Source organism: Convolutriloba macropyga, chromosome 1 (genome assembly GCF_964194025.1).
Source record: "Convolutriloba macropyga chromosome 1, txConMacr16.3, whole genome shotgun sequence".
Classification (NCBI taxonomy): Eukaryota; Metazoa; Xenacoelomorpha; order Acoela; family Convolutidae; genus Convolutriloba; species Convolutriloba macropyga.
In genome coordinates this window covers 37,162,108-37,182,684 of record NC_134468.1, presented here as the reverse complement: position 1 = coordinate 37,182,684, position 20,577 = coordinate 37,162,108, and the positions used below count along the sequence as shown (strand labels likewise).

Sequence of the window (20,577 nt, the reverse complement as noted above, 5' to 3'; positions counted from 1 at the left end):
ATTTGTTTCAGAAGAATTTTGTGAAATTTAGATACTTTCAAATTTTGTGGGGTTTTTCGCTGTCATTTTGAGATAGTTGTTTTACAAAACGAAAAACGACTTCATGATGTTCAAAGGAGGCGCAATTGGAGATTTAATTTTCTTGCGGTTAATATTTTATAAATTAAATGGCTTCAACACTGTGGTTTCATAAAGTTGTTAGTAGAATTGTTTAGTTATGCTTGTATTTATTGTTATTTTATAGTCTTACTACTTAGTCTCACTAAAAACAGGCGCCATTAGTTTTCGAAGAAGTTGCAAGAAAAACTGTCCACTCTTCTAGTCGAAAACTTGCGTTGGCTACGAATTTTGAAATCATTTGTTTTTTTTAAAAAAGACAAGGGATTTCTGAGATTTGCCTACCATATTTCTGTTAACATGTAGCTTAGTAACTCGACAGACACGTAGCATCCCTCATCTCTTAAACCACAAATTGCTCTTTATAAGGGTTTCATTTCTCTCAGATGGTCTTTGTTCTTGGTACAACCAGTTTTCACAAAATTTTCGTGCTTTTTGCATACTCGCCCATCTTTATAGGTTTTATTTTCTTTTCACAGTATAACAACAATGGGCTGTCCTTTGGTCACTTAAAAAACGCAATCAAAATTTTTTAATGTTTGTAGTGAACAGCTCAATGTTTAATTGGCTGGGACATCGTTTTCGTGCACATTTTTTCGTGCATTTTTTTTCCTTTTGCCTGTGATTTTTGTTCTTTTGGTAGTAACATGAATTATCCTGTACAATGAAAGGTCTCAATCGCTCTTTATGGATGTATAAACGAATCTCTCAAAGATTTTATTTGACGCATAAGGTTTCTAATCAGTTTGACATTAATTCTTTTCAAAAAAGAAGCAGCATTTTATTTAACTTGGCCCTTTTGCTCATTTCTTGTCGACTTGTTACCCAGTCGCATTGAGGAAAAGTCTCATGTAGTTTCTCTAATGAAGTTTAATCTTCTTTAGTATAAATTTTATCTGATGCCATTTTTATTTGGTTATTAATGATTTCCACAAAATGGACAACGAGTTTTGGTCGTAATTAATATTTGTAATTATTTGTTTTTTTTATCGCCGTCGTTTCTGGTAGTCAAATTATGGTAGTCACAGGTCTCATCGGCCCTCTAAGGTAGATTGTTTTATCCTTTTTGTAATTTGTTGCACGATATGCTGATGTCATTTATTTTATCTCTTCCTCATTTGGTAGACAACTAAGTGAAAAATGTAGATGAGCGGGGTCGGAACTTTATGTGCAAACCTTTTCCTTGTTGGGGCGAAAATTATTCATCTTCATCTTTAATTGCTCTTAATATATAAATTTCCCCATTCGCTCACCATTTCTTCTTGAAGTGCGGCTGCTTTCTCATCGTAGCCAGTGAGGAACTTTTCAAATTGTTGAGCCTGCTCCAAGTTCAGAGGAAAATCATCCAACACCCAACCCTGTCCTTCGGGGATTTGCCTGCACAAATAGGGCCAAAACTTACAGTACTATCCAAACGGTTCCGCCTTTCCGCCTCTATTAGTTTCAACCCCTAACAATTAACCTCGATCATATTACCCCGATTTTATTTCCTCATAAAATTGATACAATTAACATTCAATATAAGGAATATGTCGGATTTGGCTAAAGAGTTAAGGGATTCATACTCAAAAATAGAGATACGAAAAGTTTCAGGAAAGGGTTTTGGAGTGAAATGATAGAGGAGCGGAGAGATATGACGTTAAAAAAGGGAGCATATGAATCGGGGTCAAAAGATGTAGATGAATCACCATATGAGGAAAAACGGTTGGTGAATATGCGTTATGCGTGTGCCGATCATATTATACTCTCAATTCATGCAACAATATGCTGAGTCACATTATTACAGCACATTAAAAAAATCTATCGTAAGACCACATAGACGTCGAATCTTACATTTTGTTTTGCAATACTAATGGAGATCTGAACATCCAAAAGTTTTTCATACAAGTAATAGAAAAAAAATAGCTCCAAAAAACATGTAACAAAATTCAAAGCCAAAGTTTCGCAACATTTTACAGTATCCAAACTGGAACTTAATAACTTTTAGCATACCTGAAAAACTTAGAACATGGGAACTTAACTCGTACAATCACAATCATTTTCTCTTTAATACCAATTAAACATTCGCTCAAAGATCAAGTTCTGATTGCGGAAAACAAATACTGGGTACAAGTTGAATGACTGTATGATCAGAACCAGAAAAAATTATTTTCAGAATTTCTTGAAAAATGTTTCAGAAACAGAAAAAACATTGTTGAGCTTTTCTGCATCGATTATCTGTTCCCAGCGAAAAATTCTTGGCTTTATAATACCAGCAACCATCAAATGCCAACTGTCGTGCCTTCAATACTGTTTCAGTTTCAATTTAGAGCTTATGAAAGTATCGTCAAAGCCATAGGTGAAAAAAAAGAAAAAATCTTACACGGCCGGGTACATATTGTGTATTCTAAAAACTGGTCTAAAACCCTCTTTAAAAAGATTACAGCAAAAAACGGAAGATATTTGAGCTTAGCAAAGCAAAAACTTAGACTGAGTGTCCTAATTTGCCAATTGCAACAGTTGCCCGAAAACAAGTCAAAGAAAAGCTATATTCTGAAGCATAAAATTGAGAAATAAAATTGTCCTTTGAAAAAAACAAAATAATGACATAAGGCAAGATCTAAGAAGCATTGATTCTCGGGAGGGACAGTGAACGGGGTCTTACGTTCTGCTTCAAGCGTGACCCATTTACTCTTGAACTCAATACTCAATAAAAACTTCAAATTGAAATAGTAAATCAAAATTTAAAAATCACGCAAAAAACTTGAGACGAAATAATTACAACTGAATAATAAAAATCCCAAAATTGATTCAAAACTCAGAGTTGTGTCGCAGACAATCAGCAACAATTGAATGAAAATAGCATGGTTGGTAGTTTGCTAGGCACTTAGGAAACTGATATTAAACTGATATGACTAAAAGCACAAAAAAAACTTACGCAAAATAATTTTAAAAATCTGGAACAATCTAGCACCTTGTGCAAGGTACAGTTTAAAAATTTCTGCAACCAATAATGGCAGCATGCACCTCACTGGCCACACAGGAACGGCAAACAAACGTTCGAAGCTAAAGGATACATAACTTTTCAATGAGTTACACAGATTCAACAGAGGGCACCAGAAAAAAGTATAGAGATTAACTGCATGTGTTTATATGCAGAAGTAAATGGAAACAAAACTCTCTGCGAATTAAGAGCTAACTGTGTTAGTGCTTCAAATTACTGGGAGAAATATCAGTAAAACATTAACAACATCACAAAAATTTTTTAAAATAAAAGCGAAAAATAAGCTTAAAGAAATCTCCATTTACAAAAATTTCAAAATACTAAACACTATGATCAAACATCTTTAACTTACACAAATTGAATATTGCAAAACTTTCAGGATATTAGCAATTAATAAATTTAAAAAAAACACCTGCAGAATATTTAACAAAATTGCGTTAAAATTTGCGTCTGGCAAACTGTTCAGACTGATTTCTCTTGTATTCTTAAAAACAATCAACTAATTTGGGTGATCTTATTTTGGCACACTTATAAATGATCATAGACAAATTTGAACAATTGATAATAAGTTAGTGTATTCGAAAAGGTCGCAACAATTATCCTGCGTTTTACGGAACAAAAGTTTGAGAAATTTTTTTAAACAAAACGCCGATAGCATCAACAGAAAATAGCTACAATGACCGTACACAAGCAGACTATACTGAATAAAAAGTTCAATGTCACAGAAAAAAATAAATTAGAAGCTAGCTTTGTGGGACATAGTACCCTAATTTCGATATCACACCGCACTGCGTTTCTGGTCGCAATTTAAAAGAATAATCGTAACCTTGATATGAAAGTTTGTTGTCAACAAGAATATCGAGGTACTTGCACGGTGGTTTAATTTTAACGTCGCCACCATTTAACTTGAAAAATAATTGCAGACACGCTTTCCTATATTCATTGCTTTCCTCAAATTACGATAAAATTTATGTGCATTAAGCCAATTATATATGGCTAACAGATCATGTTGGACGTCGCTGACTTTAGAATTAGATTTGGGGGTCTTGTCTCATCAACGAAGAACATCCGACGTGCTAAATGCACGAGGCGAATCATTTATAAATATTAGAAATAGCAGAGGACCTATTACCGAGCCTTGTGGGATACCAAAAAGGTCTTCCCCACAGAAGAGAAGCCAATTGTTTCAACACTGTGCGGGCTCTTTTTCAGATATAAGTCCAACCACTTTTAGCAATTTCCTCAAAAATTATAATTTTCTAATTTATCCATAATATCAAGGTTCAGTGTCAAAAGGTTTTCTTAAATCAAAAAAAAACTGATCGCTATCTCAACCGAAGTCCTTATCTTCTCAGTCAATTCCACCAACGCATCAATTGTACAAGGTTTAGATGGCAAACCGAACTGCTTTTTGTATAACAACGAGAAATCTTCAAGATATTGTTGCATTCGAGTGTACATCACTCGTTCAAATATTTTACTCCAAAGCAAAATAGGTCAAAAACTATTGACATCGATTTCTGATTCTTCTTTATAAAGTGGAGCACGCCTTTGTGAATTGATCGATTGATTATATGTGACAAAATACATTAATGTGAACAAAAAATTTAAAAAACAAAAGAACAGCAACTTCCAGATAACAAAAAGTGAACTTAAAATACTAGTGGACAATAAATTATCGCGCGAAAAGCGGTCTAATGACCGATAGAACTAAGATCCGGAAACAAGCATACTACAAACAATCCACAAACACAAAGAACTCCTGGTAGAGAATCGAAAAAACAACAAACGTAAAAAACCTTCAAAAAACAAACGTAAAAAACCTTTAAAAAAGCAAAAAACAAATGTCCCTGTAATGGATTGACTTTCTAATGATATCGCTCATGGCCTTCGATGTGAAACACATTCATGCTAGAAGTACTTTATAGAGGTCCTGTCGTCCCCAGGAGCGATATCGCTGGTTTTCGCTCGATAAAATTTTACGTCGGTAGGTTGGCAAAATTTGAGAACTTGAAATAACGGGACGTAGTCCATATTATTCACTACTATACAAAACATTCTGTTGTGCTGTCGATGAAAATTGGCACATCTTGTTTGTATTGATGGTACTCAGATCAGCGCTTTTAGCCACACCCAGGTGAAAAAAATGCAGGCAATATCTATTGGTAGTGGAAAGCCCTTTGCATGCGATGCCTCATCAGGTCTTTCGCAACAGAAAATAGATTTGTTTTCTCTCCTTCCAATTGAAAAATTTTTTCAGTTTCATGCAACGAGACTAAGTTTAGAACCAAAAGGAAGACCTGTACGATAAAATAAATAAAATGACAAAAAATAGTAAAAAAAAAAGTGGGCTTTATCACTTCTTAGCAACTCAAAAGTAGATAACAAAATCAAAATACCTGGCAGTCAATAAAAATTCCAAGTTTTCATTGAGGTATGTCTCAATTTCTTCCTTTATAATAACAATAATAATAATAATAATAATAATAATAATAATAATAATAATAATAATAATAATAATAATAATAATAATAATAAAAATAATAATAATAATAATAATAATAATAATAAAAATAATAATAATAATAATAATAATGATAATAATAAAAATAATAATAATTATAATAATAATGAATTTCACTAAACTTAGTAGGTCCCTAACGGGGCTTGAATTTGATTTCCCTCAAACACTGTCCATCCATATGGGTACGATTTGTATTTAAAATTTTTCTCAGCTAAATGAAATAGATATTCTTTGACTTCTCTTTTGAATTTGTGACGACTTGAATATGGGTTATAGTTGGGAAATCACGTGCCAGTGACTTCGAATTGTTGAAGTTTGTAACTAGGTAGAAAAAAATTACATCGGCAACGCTGGCGATTACATTCGTTTGAGTATAAAAATATTTTCTCGTTTGATCGCGTTTTCGGATGTCCATTGGTTATTTGCCAAAATTGCTCTGCCTGATTTAGAATTTTTCCTGTCAAAAATCTGTTTAAAACTAAGAGATTCAAAAAACAAGTGGATACGTGATCGGAAGTAAATTTACTGATCGAAGACAATCATTGTATTCTTTATCAATAAAATTACTTTTTGATTGTATCCATTTTAAACTTTTTCTCTGAAGCCTTTCCATTTGCCTGACGACAGGTTTTCTGGCGTACCAAACATTTGATCTATAAAACAAGATCGATATTATGTAAGTTTCGACCAGATTGCATTTGACTGACAATTTTGTTTCACTTAGAATTGATCTCCTTAGATAAGTAAGCTTCTGATTGGCTTTTAGTAGAACAAAACTTAAGTGATAATCCCATGACAAACTTTCTGAAAAATATATGCCCAGGTCTTTGTAATGTTCTAACATTGAGCCCTATAATAGCTGACGCAGTTCTCTGTTCAACAGTTGGTTCCAGATAGCTCAACCAATTTTCGAATGTGCCTTTTATAAATTTTCTAACTGAACAGCTACTGAAAGCAAATGTTCAAAAACCGTTCAAGCATTTATAATTTATGAGCGCAATTACAAATTAGACTTGATTCGAAATTGAACTGAAAACCAATGGACTTTTCTAACCAGTTTTAATGTTCTGCTGGCTTCAATTTAACAAAACCGAAAGAACCGAAATGTTCCGTATGTTCTGCACTTTAGCAATAAACATTTGCTTTAAAATTAAATTAAACAAGGCGGCTCGGTAATGTGCGATCGCACATAAGGTTCCGACCCCACAATTTTGGTATAATTGTCTAACAAATGAGGAACAGATGGAAAAACACAAAAAATTCAAGTATTTTTCAAAAAAAAAACTGGTGTATGAACGAAAAGATAGCCTCCAAAGCAAATAACTCAGTGGAGTAAAAAATGATGCATTAGATTGATGAGATATGCCGATATTAAGAAAGCGAGCGAAGACGAATGGCAAAATCAAACAACAACAACAAACATTAATTACATCAAAAAAAATTATGTCCGTTTTAAAAAACAAAACTTAATAACAAAGTCAAAATAGCGTCAGATGAAACTGAAAATAAACAAAATAACTTGTAATTCAGCAGAAAAAAATGGTTATTCACCAGTTCATAATAAAGCTTGGTAACAATTAGACAAAAAGAACAGAAACTTTAAAGTTAGAAAACTCGCCGAGTTTAAAAAAAAAAACAATTAATTTCAAAGTAATGAAAACCATTAGGAATCAACTAAAATATCCCATATGGTTTACAATTACCAATGCTTCTTTAGAAGGGAATTAAGAACTCTTGGTATTCATTATTCAACAACAAATAGACAACAAACTAAAAATCAATTAAAACATGCTAGAAAATGCTTTGGAAGACGTAAAGCCAAAATATGTACTTTGGCCCCCAAAATATGTTCAATTGCACCTTTGTCAAAAACCAAAAGGGTATTATGTGGCCGCTCATTATAGAAAATAAGCAACAATTAGACAAAAAGAAAAAAATTCAAAATTATGTAATACTTGTTTTTTTTTCGAAAAAAATTTATTTCCAAAGACATAAAAGCCCTTAATTACAATATGAAAAATTTGAAAAGGTTCAACCACTCTTCCAAAGAAAGCCCCTCAGACCTGCAATTATCCAGAATATGTCTTACGTCTACAAAAAGAACGTCAAATATGACAAAAATCAAAAATTCATTTATTTTTTTTGTGAAAAACCCGTGTGGAAGCCAGTAAGTCATAACGAATTCTCTTAAAACATTAGATTTTGTGACACCAAAACCTTTTGACATCTTCCCTTGAAATGTATTATGTGACCTGTCATTAAAGAAACTAGGTAACAATTAGACCAAAAAGAAAAAAGCAAGATTATTTAAAACTTTTTTTATCGAAAAAAATTTATTTCCAAAGACATGAAAGCCCTTAATTACAAAATGAAAATATTGAATAGGTTCGTTTATTCCTCCAAAGGAAGCCCTCGAGACCTGCAATTATCCAGAATGAGTCTAATGTCTACAAAAAGAACGTCAAATATGACAAAAATTGAAAATTAATTCACTTTTTTTTGTGAAAAACCCGTGTCGAAGCCAGTAAAGTCATAACGAATTCTTTAAAAACATTAGTTTTGTGACCGCAATCCCTTTTGACACCTTTCCTTTACAAAAATAGTGTCATCTTTGACCTTTAATTAACGAGACCAGGTAACAAACAGACAATAAAAGGAACAAAGTTGCGAAGTTGAAATGTTTTTTTTATTTCATTTTGGAAAACAATTGTTTTCAAAGTCATGAAAGCCATTATCTATCTTCTAATATCAGAACATCGGCTCATCTACTCCTCCAGGAAAAGCCAATCAAACCGGGTCAGTGCACAGGAAATTAAATACGACTAAAAAGACAAAGTAAAAACCACAAGACAATTAAAAAATTCAATTAAATTCTTCGAGAAAGTACTGTCGAAGCGGTAAAGAACCACAATCTATATCTTTAAGGATTTAAATATTATCAATTGTGCGTTATTTTTAACGCGAAAAATGTGATATATGAACTGACAAAAACGTGATAATTTGACAAAACTAGAAAACATGAAAAATGGGCAAATACCTAAAAATTAAAAAAAGAAATTGTGAACTCTAGTAGTATCAAAGCCAGAACACCAGAACTTAAGGCGTAAAACCGCAATAAATACTAACTTGAATTCAGCAGAAAGAAGGAGCACTCTTTGATTGCTGACACTAAGCTACAAGTTGACCAAAGTAAGAGAAAAATGGAGGCAAACTTTAATAAGCCATTTTTATTTAAAAACCAAATATTTTAAAAGTCAAAACTACCATAAGCTTTCAAGCAATCAACTAGATAAATTAATTTCAAGCTAATTAGATAGCCAATAGGACCTATCACTAGTGAGTTTTGATTTGGAATGTTCTGTTATTCAATTAATATAAAAAATATAAATCGAATTTTTTTTATAAAAAACCGACTGATGACAATCCGAATTCTTTTTGGATTGTAACGGTCCAAGATTGGCACAGAAATAGTACTGCTAGTGTTGATTGCCTATTAGAAATGTTTAATTTTTGGAATGTCATTGATATGGATATTTTGTTTGTTAAAAAATCAAAAGTAAAGGCTGCGTTTTTGATAATCAACGAATGAAGTTAGCAAAAAACGGCAAAATTTTTCAACGGAAGTTGAAAAAGAATTAGCCCCCTTTTCAGTCTACAAAGATTGTGTTAGTGGTGTTTGGGTGTGCACTTCCAACAAATTTAATCAGAGTGGACTAAAGAAATTTATTTCCTGCTGTTTTTGATGAAAAAGTCTGAATTTTGTGAAATATTTAGCCGGAATTTGTGACAAAAAACTCAATGAAAATAGCCGACAATATATTTTGTCTTTAAACGTAAAATCAACAATATTTTCTTGAACAATTTTTTTTTATTTTATCAAAATTGGCGAAATTTTAGTTAAAAGTTCCGAAAAAAGGTTAATGAAATCAACGGAATTCACTCTCTCGAAAGTTTAAACCTCGATATCTCCCTGTCAAAAACGAAAATCAAAAAAATCTTTTTAATTCCATATTCTACGCTGGACAAGCTTTCTAATGATACTAGTCTTAACTCTCTTCGATTAATATATCGATCGGCCAAAATTGACTGAACAAAAAAACCCATTTGAGTACATAGTTCCTCCCCCCTCAAGAGGGGTCGGAACAATTAAAACACTTTTCGGAATCTAAGGAAAAGTTATGAACTTTCTGGTGACCAATGTGAACTATGAATGGGAGAGTGGACGGTTAATACAGTTTCAGTTAAAATGAAAAAAATGTTCTCCTAAAGCAAATAAGCATAGTAATTTGCTAACGCTATTTCTCTGGAAAACAAGAAAATATTGTCTAATCATTTATTAAAAACATGTTTACTTTCATCCAGCATAATTGATCCACGCGATAGATTTTATCTTGATGAAAGCGTCCCCAATCGAAAGCTTGGAAACATTGGCTAGATCACTGGTCGGCTAGATCATTGCTAGGAAACATTTGTCGGCATACAAATGACAGCGAATAAAAAAGATCATCAAAAAAGATTAGGAAAAAAAGTAAATCAAATAATAGCGTTAGATAAATTGAGAACAAAACAGAAAATCGGGATCAAAACCAGGCTTAAGAAGTCCCTCTACAACTTCCTGCTCCAAGAGATCGGGAAAACTCTTCAAACTAAAACTTCGTTTAACAAACCGAGCAAAAAGATTGGGAAAATTATGAGACGTGATCCCTAGCATCTGGAGCTTGCTAAACATCTTTCAATAGCACCCATCACAAGGAAGCTTACTTTCCAATAACGCGATCTGTTTTTTGAAGGAGGAATTGAATTAGTTGGCTAATTCTTAATAGGAGAATTCAGATGATAAAAACTTCGTTTAAGAGAGAGGAGATAATCTAGCGACTTAAACCTCACCCTCACGCTATTAGAATTCAACTCTCTTAAAAAGAATGAAATTGTTTTTCTATCAACTATTTGCGGTTCCAGGCCATTGCTATTTTTGAAGATCAAGAGGTTATTATCGAAATTATTGTGGCGGTACTTTAGTCTATAACACTTTATTGTAAAACAATCAGAACTGAAAATTTTGAGAAATCAATTTGAATTACTGATGATTCCTAAACATGTTATATTCCTTACCATGATTTAGTTGTTGAATATTGAGTTTATCATTTGGCAAACACAGTCACACTTCACCAATATCATTTGTAAGATCCAAAATTGGTATAAACGCATGGAAAAGATAAGAGTTCACAAAAAACCACGCACTAGTCGCCAGTGGACGAAAATCGCCAACAAACCTGACTGCGTCTACAACCAGCTCTGCGATGACTTCATCTGGCACATTTCTTCCCTTGCACAGTTCATCAAATATCCTTTTGCCACACTGGGCCCGTCTGGATAGGTGGGGTTTTCTAGCCTCCCAGCTTATGAGGGTGCTTGTACCGTCGCCACCAGCACCTACCTGAACACAGTTTGAGACCTATTTAAACTTAAATTAAATGACCCGCAAGGGAAACTCAAAAGGACTCGAGATGGAAAAAAAAAGAAAATTGTAAAGGGGGGTAAATTGTGATCAAATTTTAATGCTCGTAGCTGAAACAAGTCAAATTTTCTTGTATTTAAAATGCAGTTTTAACATGATTTGAGTATATCCTGAATTCAGGATACTGCTCCTAATAAATTAAGGTTAGTTTTATCACATAATTTGTTGAGATAAGTACAATGGAGAAGAAGCCTAATAAAGGGTAAAGCTGGAAATTGAGATGTTACCTGAACAGTGAGGTTTCCTCCACCAGCCTCTTGTGGCAATTGGGGTATCTCCTGACTACCCTGCTGTGGATCATCACCAGATGGACCCACTATCTGGTCCAACAGAGGGTCTTTCTACAAAGCAATGCTGTTAACAAAATTACGTCTTAGAGACGTACGTTTTCATTACTCCGTTGTTTGTTTAGCTCAAGTTCGCTTTTGATGGGTACTTGTATACACACAGGAGTTGACTTGGACCACCCGTTTAGGGAAGCGACTTTCTTTTAATTGACAATTTTTTTAAAAAAAAAGACAAAATTACCTATTAGAAGCAAAAACATATTTAGTCAATATGTTTAGTTTTTTCTTCTAAACATATTGACTAAATTCAGTCATTAAACCTGAGGAAAGCCACCGATCTGAGGATCTATATTCGTTGAAACCAGCTGGCTTTTTGAATTTTACTGACCAGAAATTCGACATAGAATTGACGTTCAAGCCGTTGTTGCAATTTTAAAATTTCACAGTATAAGCACCCTATAAGGTTTAATGAAATGGACGTACCTTATTTGCCCTCTCTGTCTCTTCGGTCTCCAACAGACCCCTCAGCTGTTCCACTGTTGGGGGAGGAGTAGGCAATGTCTCTACCTCTCCTAGTTTGTACGCATCCACTGATTCTGTTATCAGTCTGCTAACCAGGATATGTGCGAAGCCATAACCTGCAATTGAGGAACGTTTGAGCTTTTGTTCAGCTTAGCTATCGCGGTTCTTCTACAAGTTCTGAAGAAGTTTTTAGAACAGCATACTAGATCAAGGCAATTTGAGGTAAAATTTGATTCTACAGCTAAGAATCGATAAAATTTTACTGGATGTCAAATAACTGAATCTTAAACCTTTTTCTATATTTCGCCTGTTCGTTTCATCAACCCAATTACTTTTTCCTGAAATTGCACATTAAGTGAGAGTCGCGCACTTGGAGCATTTGTCTGAGCCCAAATAAATTTGAGTGATAATTTATTTATTTATTTATTTATTTATCGAGAATTAAAAGCAAAATTTTGAATCTAGAATCTAATATGGATTCTCCGCATTAATCCTAGAACGAGAATGTGCGAAAATCTAACACTGTCACGGTAATATATTTGAGATCGGTTAAACTATTCTGCAAACTAAACAATTGCAGTGAAGGAAATACTTACGATCGCACATTGACTGTATGATTGTGCTTTTGCCCGAAAAGGCCTTCCCAACAATGGCGATCTTGATGGGAAACTCCTGGAAGACGGGTGCGGATGGGGGAAGAGGGGGCGGGTACACCAGTTCAAACAGCCGATGAACTATATAGCCCAACACTTTGTTGTCTCTTGGTTTCAAGAGCGATGTTTGGTCAGGTATGGCCCACTCACCGTACATCAGCTGAAGATACATTAGTAAAGGAACTTCACATTTCATCAGGTTAAAAACAGGAAGTGATCTGTAATAACTCCTAAAATACGGGAAAATAGACTTCAGAAAACTTTTCAACAAATTGTGTTTATTGATGAAACTAAGGTAAAATTATTAATTATTACACCAGGGCTGATCACAAAAGGAGAAACTTCATTTGAAAAGCCAAATGACGGAATCGTTAGTAATCAAGAAATTCATTGCAAATTTGTCACAAATAAATTATTAAATTATCGTCATAATTGAAGAGCATTCATTCAACATCTCATATGGCTATAGTAAAAGGAATACTAACTTTATATTCAGTGAAGTCAGCTTCGTTCAGCAATTGTTCACGCTCTTTCTCTAGCCAATCTTCGACAGTCTCTTCCTGGAAACAAATGTTCTAGTTCCAATATTAGTTGCCAGAACACAAGTAAGGATTATTCAAAGCATCAAGCTGAACAGATAGTCCCGGCAAGTGAGTGACAAAATCACATTCTCCAAAAAAATTTTTTACGAATGAGTCAATTTTTCAGTCAAGTATTTTGTTAGTTGAAGAGTACATAAATGAAAAAGGCAAAATTATGTCCAAACAGCATTTTTTGTAGGTGAAGCGTTAGTTTTAAATTTACAAGAAATATTACCTTATTCTTGTCCTGAAAAATATCAGAAAGTGAGGTCGGTTGAAAAATTTAAAACATTTATGACGTGTGAAAATTCTTTTAAGATGAAGTGGTCAACATGAGGGGCATCAAATCACATCTGAGGACCGAAACTTCATTAGCATAATTCTCACTAAGTTAGCTCTCAGAGGAAAAGAAATTAATCTTGCAAGATAGGATATCACCTTACTCGATTAACACTCTTAGTTAAAGTCATCAGATCTAAATTCAACATTTAGAAATAAACTGAGGTGTCTATGGACGGAGATGATTACCTGGATGTCAGGATAGATGGCGACTTCACTTAAGAACATGGCAGTCCACTCTCGGAACAGTTTGTGTGGAACCAACCTAAACAGAACAAAAAAAAATAAAAACTATCCTTAATTTTAGAATACATAGGCAGGAAAAATTGCTACAACAGCTGTAATTTTAGAAATGTTTAATTTTTGGAATGTCATTGATATGGATATTTTGTTTGTTAAAAAATCAAAAGTAAAGGCTGCGTTTTTGATAATCAACGAATGAAGTTAGCAAAAAACGGCAAAATTTTTCAACGGAAGTTGAAAAAGAATTAGCCCCCTTTTCAGTCTACAAAGATTGTGTTAGTGGTGTTTGGGTGTGCACTTCCAACAAATTTAATCAGAGTGGACTAAAGAAATTTATTTCCTGCTGTTTTTGATGAAAAAGTCTGAATTTTGTGAAATATTTAGCCGGAATTTGTGACAAAAAAACTCAATGAAAATAGCCGACAATATATTTTGTCTTTAAACGTAAAATCAACAATATTTTCTTGAACAATTTTTTTTTATTTTATCAAAATTGGCGAAATTTTAGTTAAAAGTTCCGAAAAAAGGTTAATGAAATCAACGGAATTCACTCTCTCGAAAGTTTAAACCTCGATATCTCCCTGTCAAAAACGAAAATCAAAAAAATCTTTTTAATTCCATATTCTACGCTGGACAAGCTTTCTAATGATACTAGTCTTAACTCTCTTCGATTAATATATCGATCGGCCAAAATTGACTGAACAAAAAAACCCATTTGAGTACATAGTTCCTCCCCCCTCAAGAGGGGTCGGAACAATTAAAACACTTTTCGGAATCTAAGGAAAAGTTATGAACTTTCTGGTGACCAATGTGAACTATGAATGGGAGAGTGGACGGTTAATACAGTTTCAGTTAAAATGAAAAAAATGTTCTCCTAAAGCAAATAAGCATAGTAATTTGCTAACGCTATTTCTCTGGAAAACAAGAAAATATTGTCTAATCATTTATTAAAAACATGTTTACTTTCATCCAGCATAATTGATCCACGCGATAGATTTTATCTTGATGAAAGCGTCCCCAATCGAAAGCTTGGAAACATTGGCTAGATCACTGGTCGGCTAGATCATTGCTAGGAAACATTTGTCGGCATACAAATGACAGCGAATAAAAAAGATCATCAAAAAAGATTAGGAAAAAAAGTAAATCAAATAATAGCGTTAGATAAATTGAGAACAAAACAGAAAATCGGGATCAAAACCAGGCTTAAGAAGTCCCTCTACAACTTCCTGCTCCAAGAGATCGGGAAAACTCTTCAAACTAAAACTTCGTTTAACAAACCGAGCAAAAAGATTGGGAAAATTATGAGACGTGATCCCTAGCATCTGGAGCTTGCTAAACATCTTTCAATAGCACCCATCACAAGGAAGCTTACTTTCCAATAACGCGATCTGTTTTTTGAAGGAGGAATTGAATTAGTTGGCTAATTCTTAATAGGAGAATTCAGATGATAAAAACTTCGTTTAAGAGAGAGGAGATAATCTAGCGACTTAAACCTCACCCTCACGCTATTAGAATTCAACTCTTTTAAAAAGAATGAAATTGTTTTTCTATCAACTATTTGCGGTTCCAGGCCATTGCTATTTTTGAAGATCAAGAGGTTATTATCGAAATTATTGTGGCGGTACTTTAGTCTATAACACTTTATTGTAAAACAATCAGAACTGAAAATTTTGAGAAATCAATTTGAATTACTGATGATTCCTAAACATGTTATATTCCTTACCATGATTTAGTTGTTGAATATTGAGTTTATCATTTGGCAAACACAGTCACACTTCACCAATATCATTTGTAAGATCCAAAATTGGTATAAACGCATGGAAAAGATAAGAGTTCACAAAAAACCACGCACTAGTCGCCAGTGGACGAAAATCGCCAACAAACCTGACTGCGTCTACAACCAGCTCTGCGATGACTTCATCTGGCACATTTCTTCCCTTGCACAGTTCATCAAATATCCTTTTGCCACACTGGGCCCGTCTGGATAGGTGGGGTTTTCTAGCCTCCCAGCTTATGAGGGTGCTTGTACCGTCGCCACCAGCACCTACCTGAACACAGTTTGAGACCTATTTAAACTTAAATTAAATGACCCGCAAGGGAAACTCAAAAGGACTCGAGATGGAAAAAAAAAGAAAATTGTAAAGGGGGGTAAATTGTGATCAAATTTTAATGCTCGTAGCTGAAACAAGTCAAATTTTCTTGTATTTAAAATGCAGTTTTAACATGATTTGAGTATATCCTGAATTCAGGATACTGCTCCTAATAAATTAAGGTTAGTTTTATCACATAATTTGTTGAGATAAGTACAATGGAGAAGAAGCCTAATAAAGGGTAAAGCTGGAAATTGAGATGTTACCTGAACAGTGAGGTTTCCTCCACCAGCCTCTTGTGGCAATTGGGGTATCTCCTGACTACCCTGCTGTGGATCATCACCAGATGGACCCACTATCTGGTCCAACAGAGGGTCTTTCTACAAAGCAATGCTGTTAACAAAATTACGTCTTAGAGACGTACGTTTTCATTACTCCGTTGTTTGTTTAGCTCAAGTTCGCTTTTGATGGGTACTTGTATACACACAGGAGTTGACTTGGACCACCCGTTTAGGGAAGCGACTTTCTTTTAATTGACATTTTTTTTTAAAAAAAAGACAAAATTACCTATTAGAAGCAAAAACATATTTAGTCAATATGTTTAGTTTTTTCTTCTAAACATATTGACTAAATTCAGTCATTAAACCTGAGGAAAGCCACCGATCTGAGGATCTATATTCGTTGAAACCAGCTGGCTTTTTGAATTTTACTGACCAGAAATTCGACATAGAATTGACGTTCAAGCCGTTGTTGCAATTTTAAAATTTCACAGTATAAGCACCCTATAAGGTTTAATGAAATGGACGTACCTTATTTGCCCTCTCTGTCTCTTCGGTCTCCAACAGACCCCTCAGCTGTTCCACTGTTGGGGGAGGAGTAGGCAATGTCTCTACCTCTCCTAGTTTGTACGCATCCACTGATTCTGTTATCAGTCTGCTAACCAGGATATGTGCGAAGCCATAACCTGCAATTGAGGAACGTTTGAGCTTTTGTTCAGCTTAGCTATCGCGGTTCTTCTACAAGTTCTGAAGAAGTTTTTAGAACAGCATACTAGATCAAGGCAATTTGAGGTAAAATTTGATTCTACAGCTAAGAATCGATAAAATTTTACTGGATGTCAAATAACTGAATCTTAAACCTTTTTCTATATTTCGCCTGTTCGTTTCATCAACCCAATTACTTTTTCCTGAAATTGCACATTAAGTGAGAGTCGCGCACTTGGAGCATTTGTCTGAGCCCAAATAAATTTGAGTGATAATTTATTTATTTATTTATTTATTTATCGAGAATTAAAAGCAAAATTTTGAATCTAGAATCTAATATGGATTCTCCGCATTAATCCTAGAACGAGAATGTGCGAAAATCTAACACTGTCACGGTAATATATTTGAGATCGGTTAAACTATTCTGCAAACTAAACAATTGCAGTGAAGGAAATACTTACGATCGCACATTGACTGTATGATTGTGCTTTTGCCCGAAAAGGCCTTCCCAACAATGGCGATCTTGATGGGAAACTCCTGGAAGACGGGTGCGGATGGGGGAAGAGGGGGCGGGTACACCAGTTCAAACAGCCGATGAACTATATAGCCCAACACTTTGTTGTCTCTTGGTTTCAACAGCGATGTTTGGTCAGGTATGGCCCACTCACCGTACATCAGCTGAAGATACATTAGTAAAGGAACTTCACATTTCATCAGGTTAAAAACAGGAAGTGATCTGTAATAACTCCTAAAATACGGGAAAATAGACTTCAGAAAACTTTTCAACAAATTGTGTTTATTGATGAAACTAAGGTAAAATTATTAATTATTACACCAGGGCTGATCACAAAAGGAGAAACTTCATTTGAAAAGCCAAATGACGGAATCGTTAGTAATCAAGAAATTCATTGCAAATTTGTCACAAATAAATTATTAAATTATCGTCATAATTGAAGAGCATTCATTCAACATCTCATATGGCTATAGTAAAAGGAATACTAACTTTATATTCAGTGAAGTCAGCTTCGTTCAGCAATTGTTCACGCTCTTTCTCTAGCCAATCTTCGACAGTCTCTTCCTGGAAACAAATGTTCTAGTTCCAATATTAGTTGCCAGAACACAAGTAAGGATTATTCAAAGCATCAAGCTGAACAGATAGTCCCGGCAAGTGAGTGACAAAATCACATTCTCCAAAAAAATTTTTTACGAATGAGTCAATTTTTCAGTCAAGTATTTTGTTAGTTGAAGAGTACATAAATGAAAAAGGCAAAATTATGTCCAAACAGCATTTTTTGTAGGTGAAGCGTTAGTTTTAAATTTACAAGAAATATTACCTTATTCTTGTCCTGAAAAATATCAGAAAGTGAGGTCGGTTGAAAAATTTAAAACATTTATGACGTGTGAAAATTCTTTTAAGATGAAGTGGTCAACATGAGGGGCATCAAATCACATCTGAGGACCGAAACTTCATTAGCATAATTCTCACTAAGTTAGCTCTCAGAGGAAAAGAAATTAATCTTGCAAGATAGGATATCACCTTACTCGATTAACACTCTTAGTTAAAGTCATCAGATCTAAATTCAACATTTAGAAATAAACTGAGGTGTCTATGGACGGAGATGATTACCTGGATGTCAGGATAGATGGCGACTTCACTTAAGAACATGGCAGTCCACTCTCGGAACAGTTTGTGTGGAACCAACCTAAACAGAACAAAAAAAATAAAAACTATCCTTAATTTTAGAATACATAGGCAGGAAAAATTGCTACAACAGCTGTAATTTGATTATCCGGTAACAAACGATTTAACTGTGAATTCGTCTGGCTTGATTTTGTTGCTGTAATGCTACAAGTATGATAAGGATTGGATTCGAATTCAAAAATATTAAAGAGAGAGCAAGAAAATTGGTTATCATCAACGGCTATGCAAGAAGTAAATAAAACGAACAATCTTTCTACTCGAGTTATATGAAACCAAAGATAAAAAATAACAAATAATATCAATTTTTCAAACGTACCCTCCAGTGAGTTCTCTGTACTCTCCAAACTTGCATGCGTAGTCTACAATGTCGAGGGTTATCTTGTGGCAGACCTTGTAGTGTTTCTCGTACTTCTGCTTCCTCCTCTCTTCCATTATGCGGTTGTGTTCTCTCTTAGCTGCAGCTAACTCACTCATGTACCTCTCTTTAGCCAATTTGGCCATTTCCTACGAGTAAACATAAACAGCATGTAATCAAAATCAATTCAGATTCAATCCTACCCCAGCCACATGAAAAGTTTAAAAAATTGCAGCTCTCAAACTATAACCAAATACAATTCAGCCAAATAGTATTCAATAATCAATGTCATTTACTAAGAAGAAAAACTATGCTTTCAAAGGTAGGGATATCATTGATGTGACCTATTTGGTGGTGGTCAAGCAAGCCGATAGGCAAGCAAGCCGAATTTTGAAAATGAGGTCAAGTGTAAACGGTCCGTAACCGTTTAGCCCCCCAATCCTTCCCCTTGTTATTTAGTTCAAATTTGTTGAGTTCATATTCATAATCGCTGTAAAAGTCATATCTTTAACTTTGATTTTTCATGACTTTCAATGCCAAACCTTTTTACTCATTATCATACATGAGTTTCATCGTGCCACACTTAACTTTGATAGTAAATGCGGGTATAAACCACACCTTTGTAAGCTATTATTTAACAAGCATACAAGCTTATAGAATAACATACAGCAAAATAAACTCTTGGAAACCAGTCGTTGTCTCTGAAAGCGGATCAGACTAAAGAAGAGATAACAATTTTTGGCGCATCCTAGGTTTTAAAACCGAACCATCGACTCACAATACAGAGACAACTTAAAATTTCTGACTTGTAGTTTTTCACTAACACCTTAAAAAATCCCACCACCTAGCTGAATTAAACGTGCTATAGATTTTTTCCATCTGATATTTTAGCACTTCAAATTTCTAGGCTGTCAGGCTTTCTAAGTAAGTTACAGTTCGATGACCTTCCCCCTGCATCGTTCATTGCACTCCGAACATTATGATGCAATCCGCTCAATGCAGTTCTCTAGTCCATGCGGCTAGAGGTCCCACATTTGCTAATAAGATTGACTGGGGCCTGAGCGGGTGAGGCTGTGGGTTCCCTTTTGAACCAACGCATAGGCTGACGACGGGGATAGTCGAACATATACATAGGTAGCAAAGCCTGATCTTTCTTAGATTATAGCACGTTCTAGTTCAGCTAAAACTCTCTGACCCTAAGTCTAACGAAAGAGCTTTTAAAATTTCAGGGTTTGATTAAGCCCTTCTCACATTCAAACAGATACTCTAGCTGATTCTGATTTACAGTTTTGCACTTGCTGACACGCAAGTGCAAAAGTTTTTGTTTCTAGGCACAAAACTTTCTAAAAGGTAAAACAGTATCCTCCCCAGGTTAGGGTGTTTCTTTGCGACCGTGATCAGACAAAACCCTCCTCGAGCGCGAAGCGTGCATAATATAATTTAATAAAAAAACAGCATTCAAGCAAGATTTGGTAAAACATAAGACAACGAAACCATTAATAGCTGTCCACAACAGCAGTATAAATAGCATTCAAGTTATTTTTAGATACAAAAAAAACAATTAATAAGCGTTCAAACAACATTTTAAGTGCTAACTAAAAGTGCAGTGACTCATAACACTCATAGTGCAATAATTGTTTTTTGTGAATGTCATCGTGCAACCATAAACAAAGTAACCAT

The 20,577-nt window shown here is 34.4% G+C and overlaps 2 protein-coding genes across 2 annotated transcripts in view; one reads left to right on the top strand and one right to left on the bottom strand.

Annotated features, from left to right (window-relative positions):
- LOC142338415 (non-selective voltage-gated ion channel VDAC2-like) overlaps positions 1 to 20,577 on the top strand; it is a 420,938-nt gene that overhangs the window by 298,661 nt on the left and 101,700 nt on the right. The window lies entirely within an intron of this gene.
- LOC142339892 (sperm flagellar protein 2-like) overlaps positions 1 to 20,577 on the bottom strand; it is a 224,973-nt gene that overhangs the window by 186,637 nt on the left and 17,759 nt on the right. The window contains exons 10-25 of the mRNA XM_075390265.1: positions 18,859 to 19,046; positions 18,468 to 18,543; positions 18,175 to 18,186; positions 17,844 to 17,918; positions 17,302 to 17,518; positions 16,667 to 16,821; positions 16,124 to 16,237; positions 15,652 to 15,815; positions 13,714 to 13,789; positions 13,421 to 13,432; positions 13,090 to 13,164; positions 12,548 to 12,764; positions 11,913 to 12,067; positions 11,370 to 11,483; positions 10,898 to 11,061; positions 1,371 to 1,494 (exon numbers count right to left, since the gene is read on the bottom strand). Of these exons, the coding sequence (XP_075246380.1) occupies positions 1,371 to 1,494; positions 10,898 to 11,061; positions 11,370 to 11,483; positions 11,913 to 12,067; positions 12,548 to 12,764; positions 13,090 to 13,164; positions 13,421 to 13,432; positions 13,714 to 13,789; positions 15,652 to 15,815; positions 16,124 to 16,237; positions 16,667 to 16,821; positions 17,302 to 17,518; positions 17,844 to 17,918; positions 18,175 to 18,186; positions 18,468 to 18,543; positions 18,859 to 19,046 (1,938 nt within the window). The remainder of the gene's footprint in view (positions 1 to 1,370; positions 1,495 to 10,897; positions 11,062 to 11,369; positions 11,484 to 11,912; positions 12,068 to 12,547; positions 12,765 to 13,089; positions 13,165 to 13,420; positions 13,433 to 13,713; positions 13,790 to 15,651; positions 15,816 to 16,123; positions 16,238 to 16,666; positions 16,822 to 17,301; positions 17,519 to 17,843; positions 17,919 to 18,174; positions 18,187 to 18,467; positions 18,544 to 18,858; positions 19,047 to 20,577) is intronic.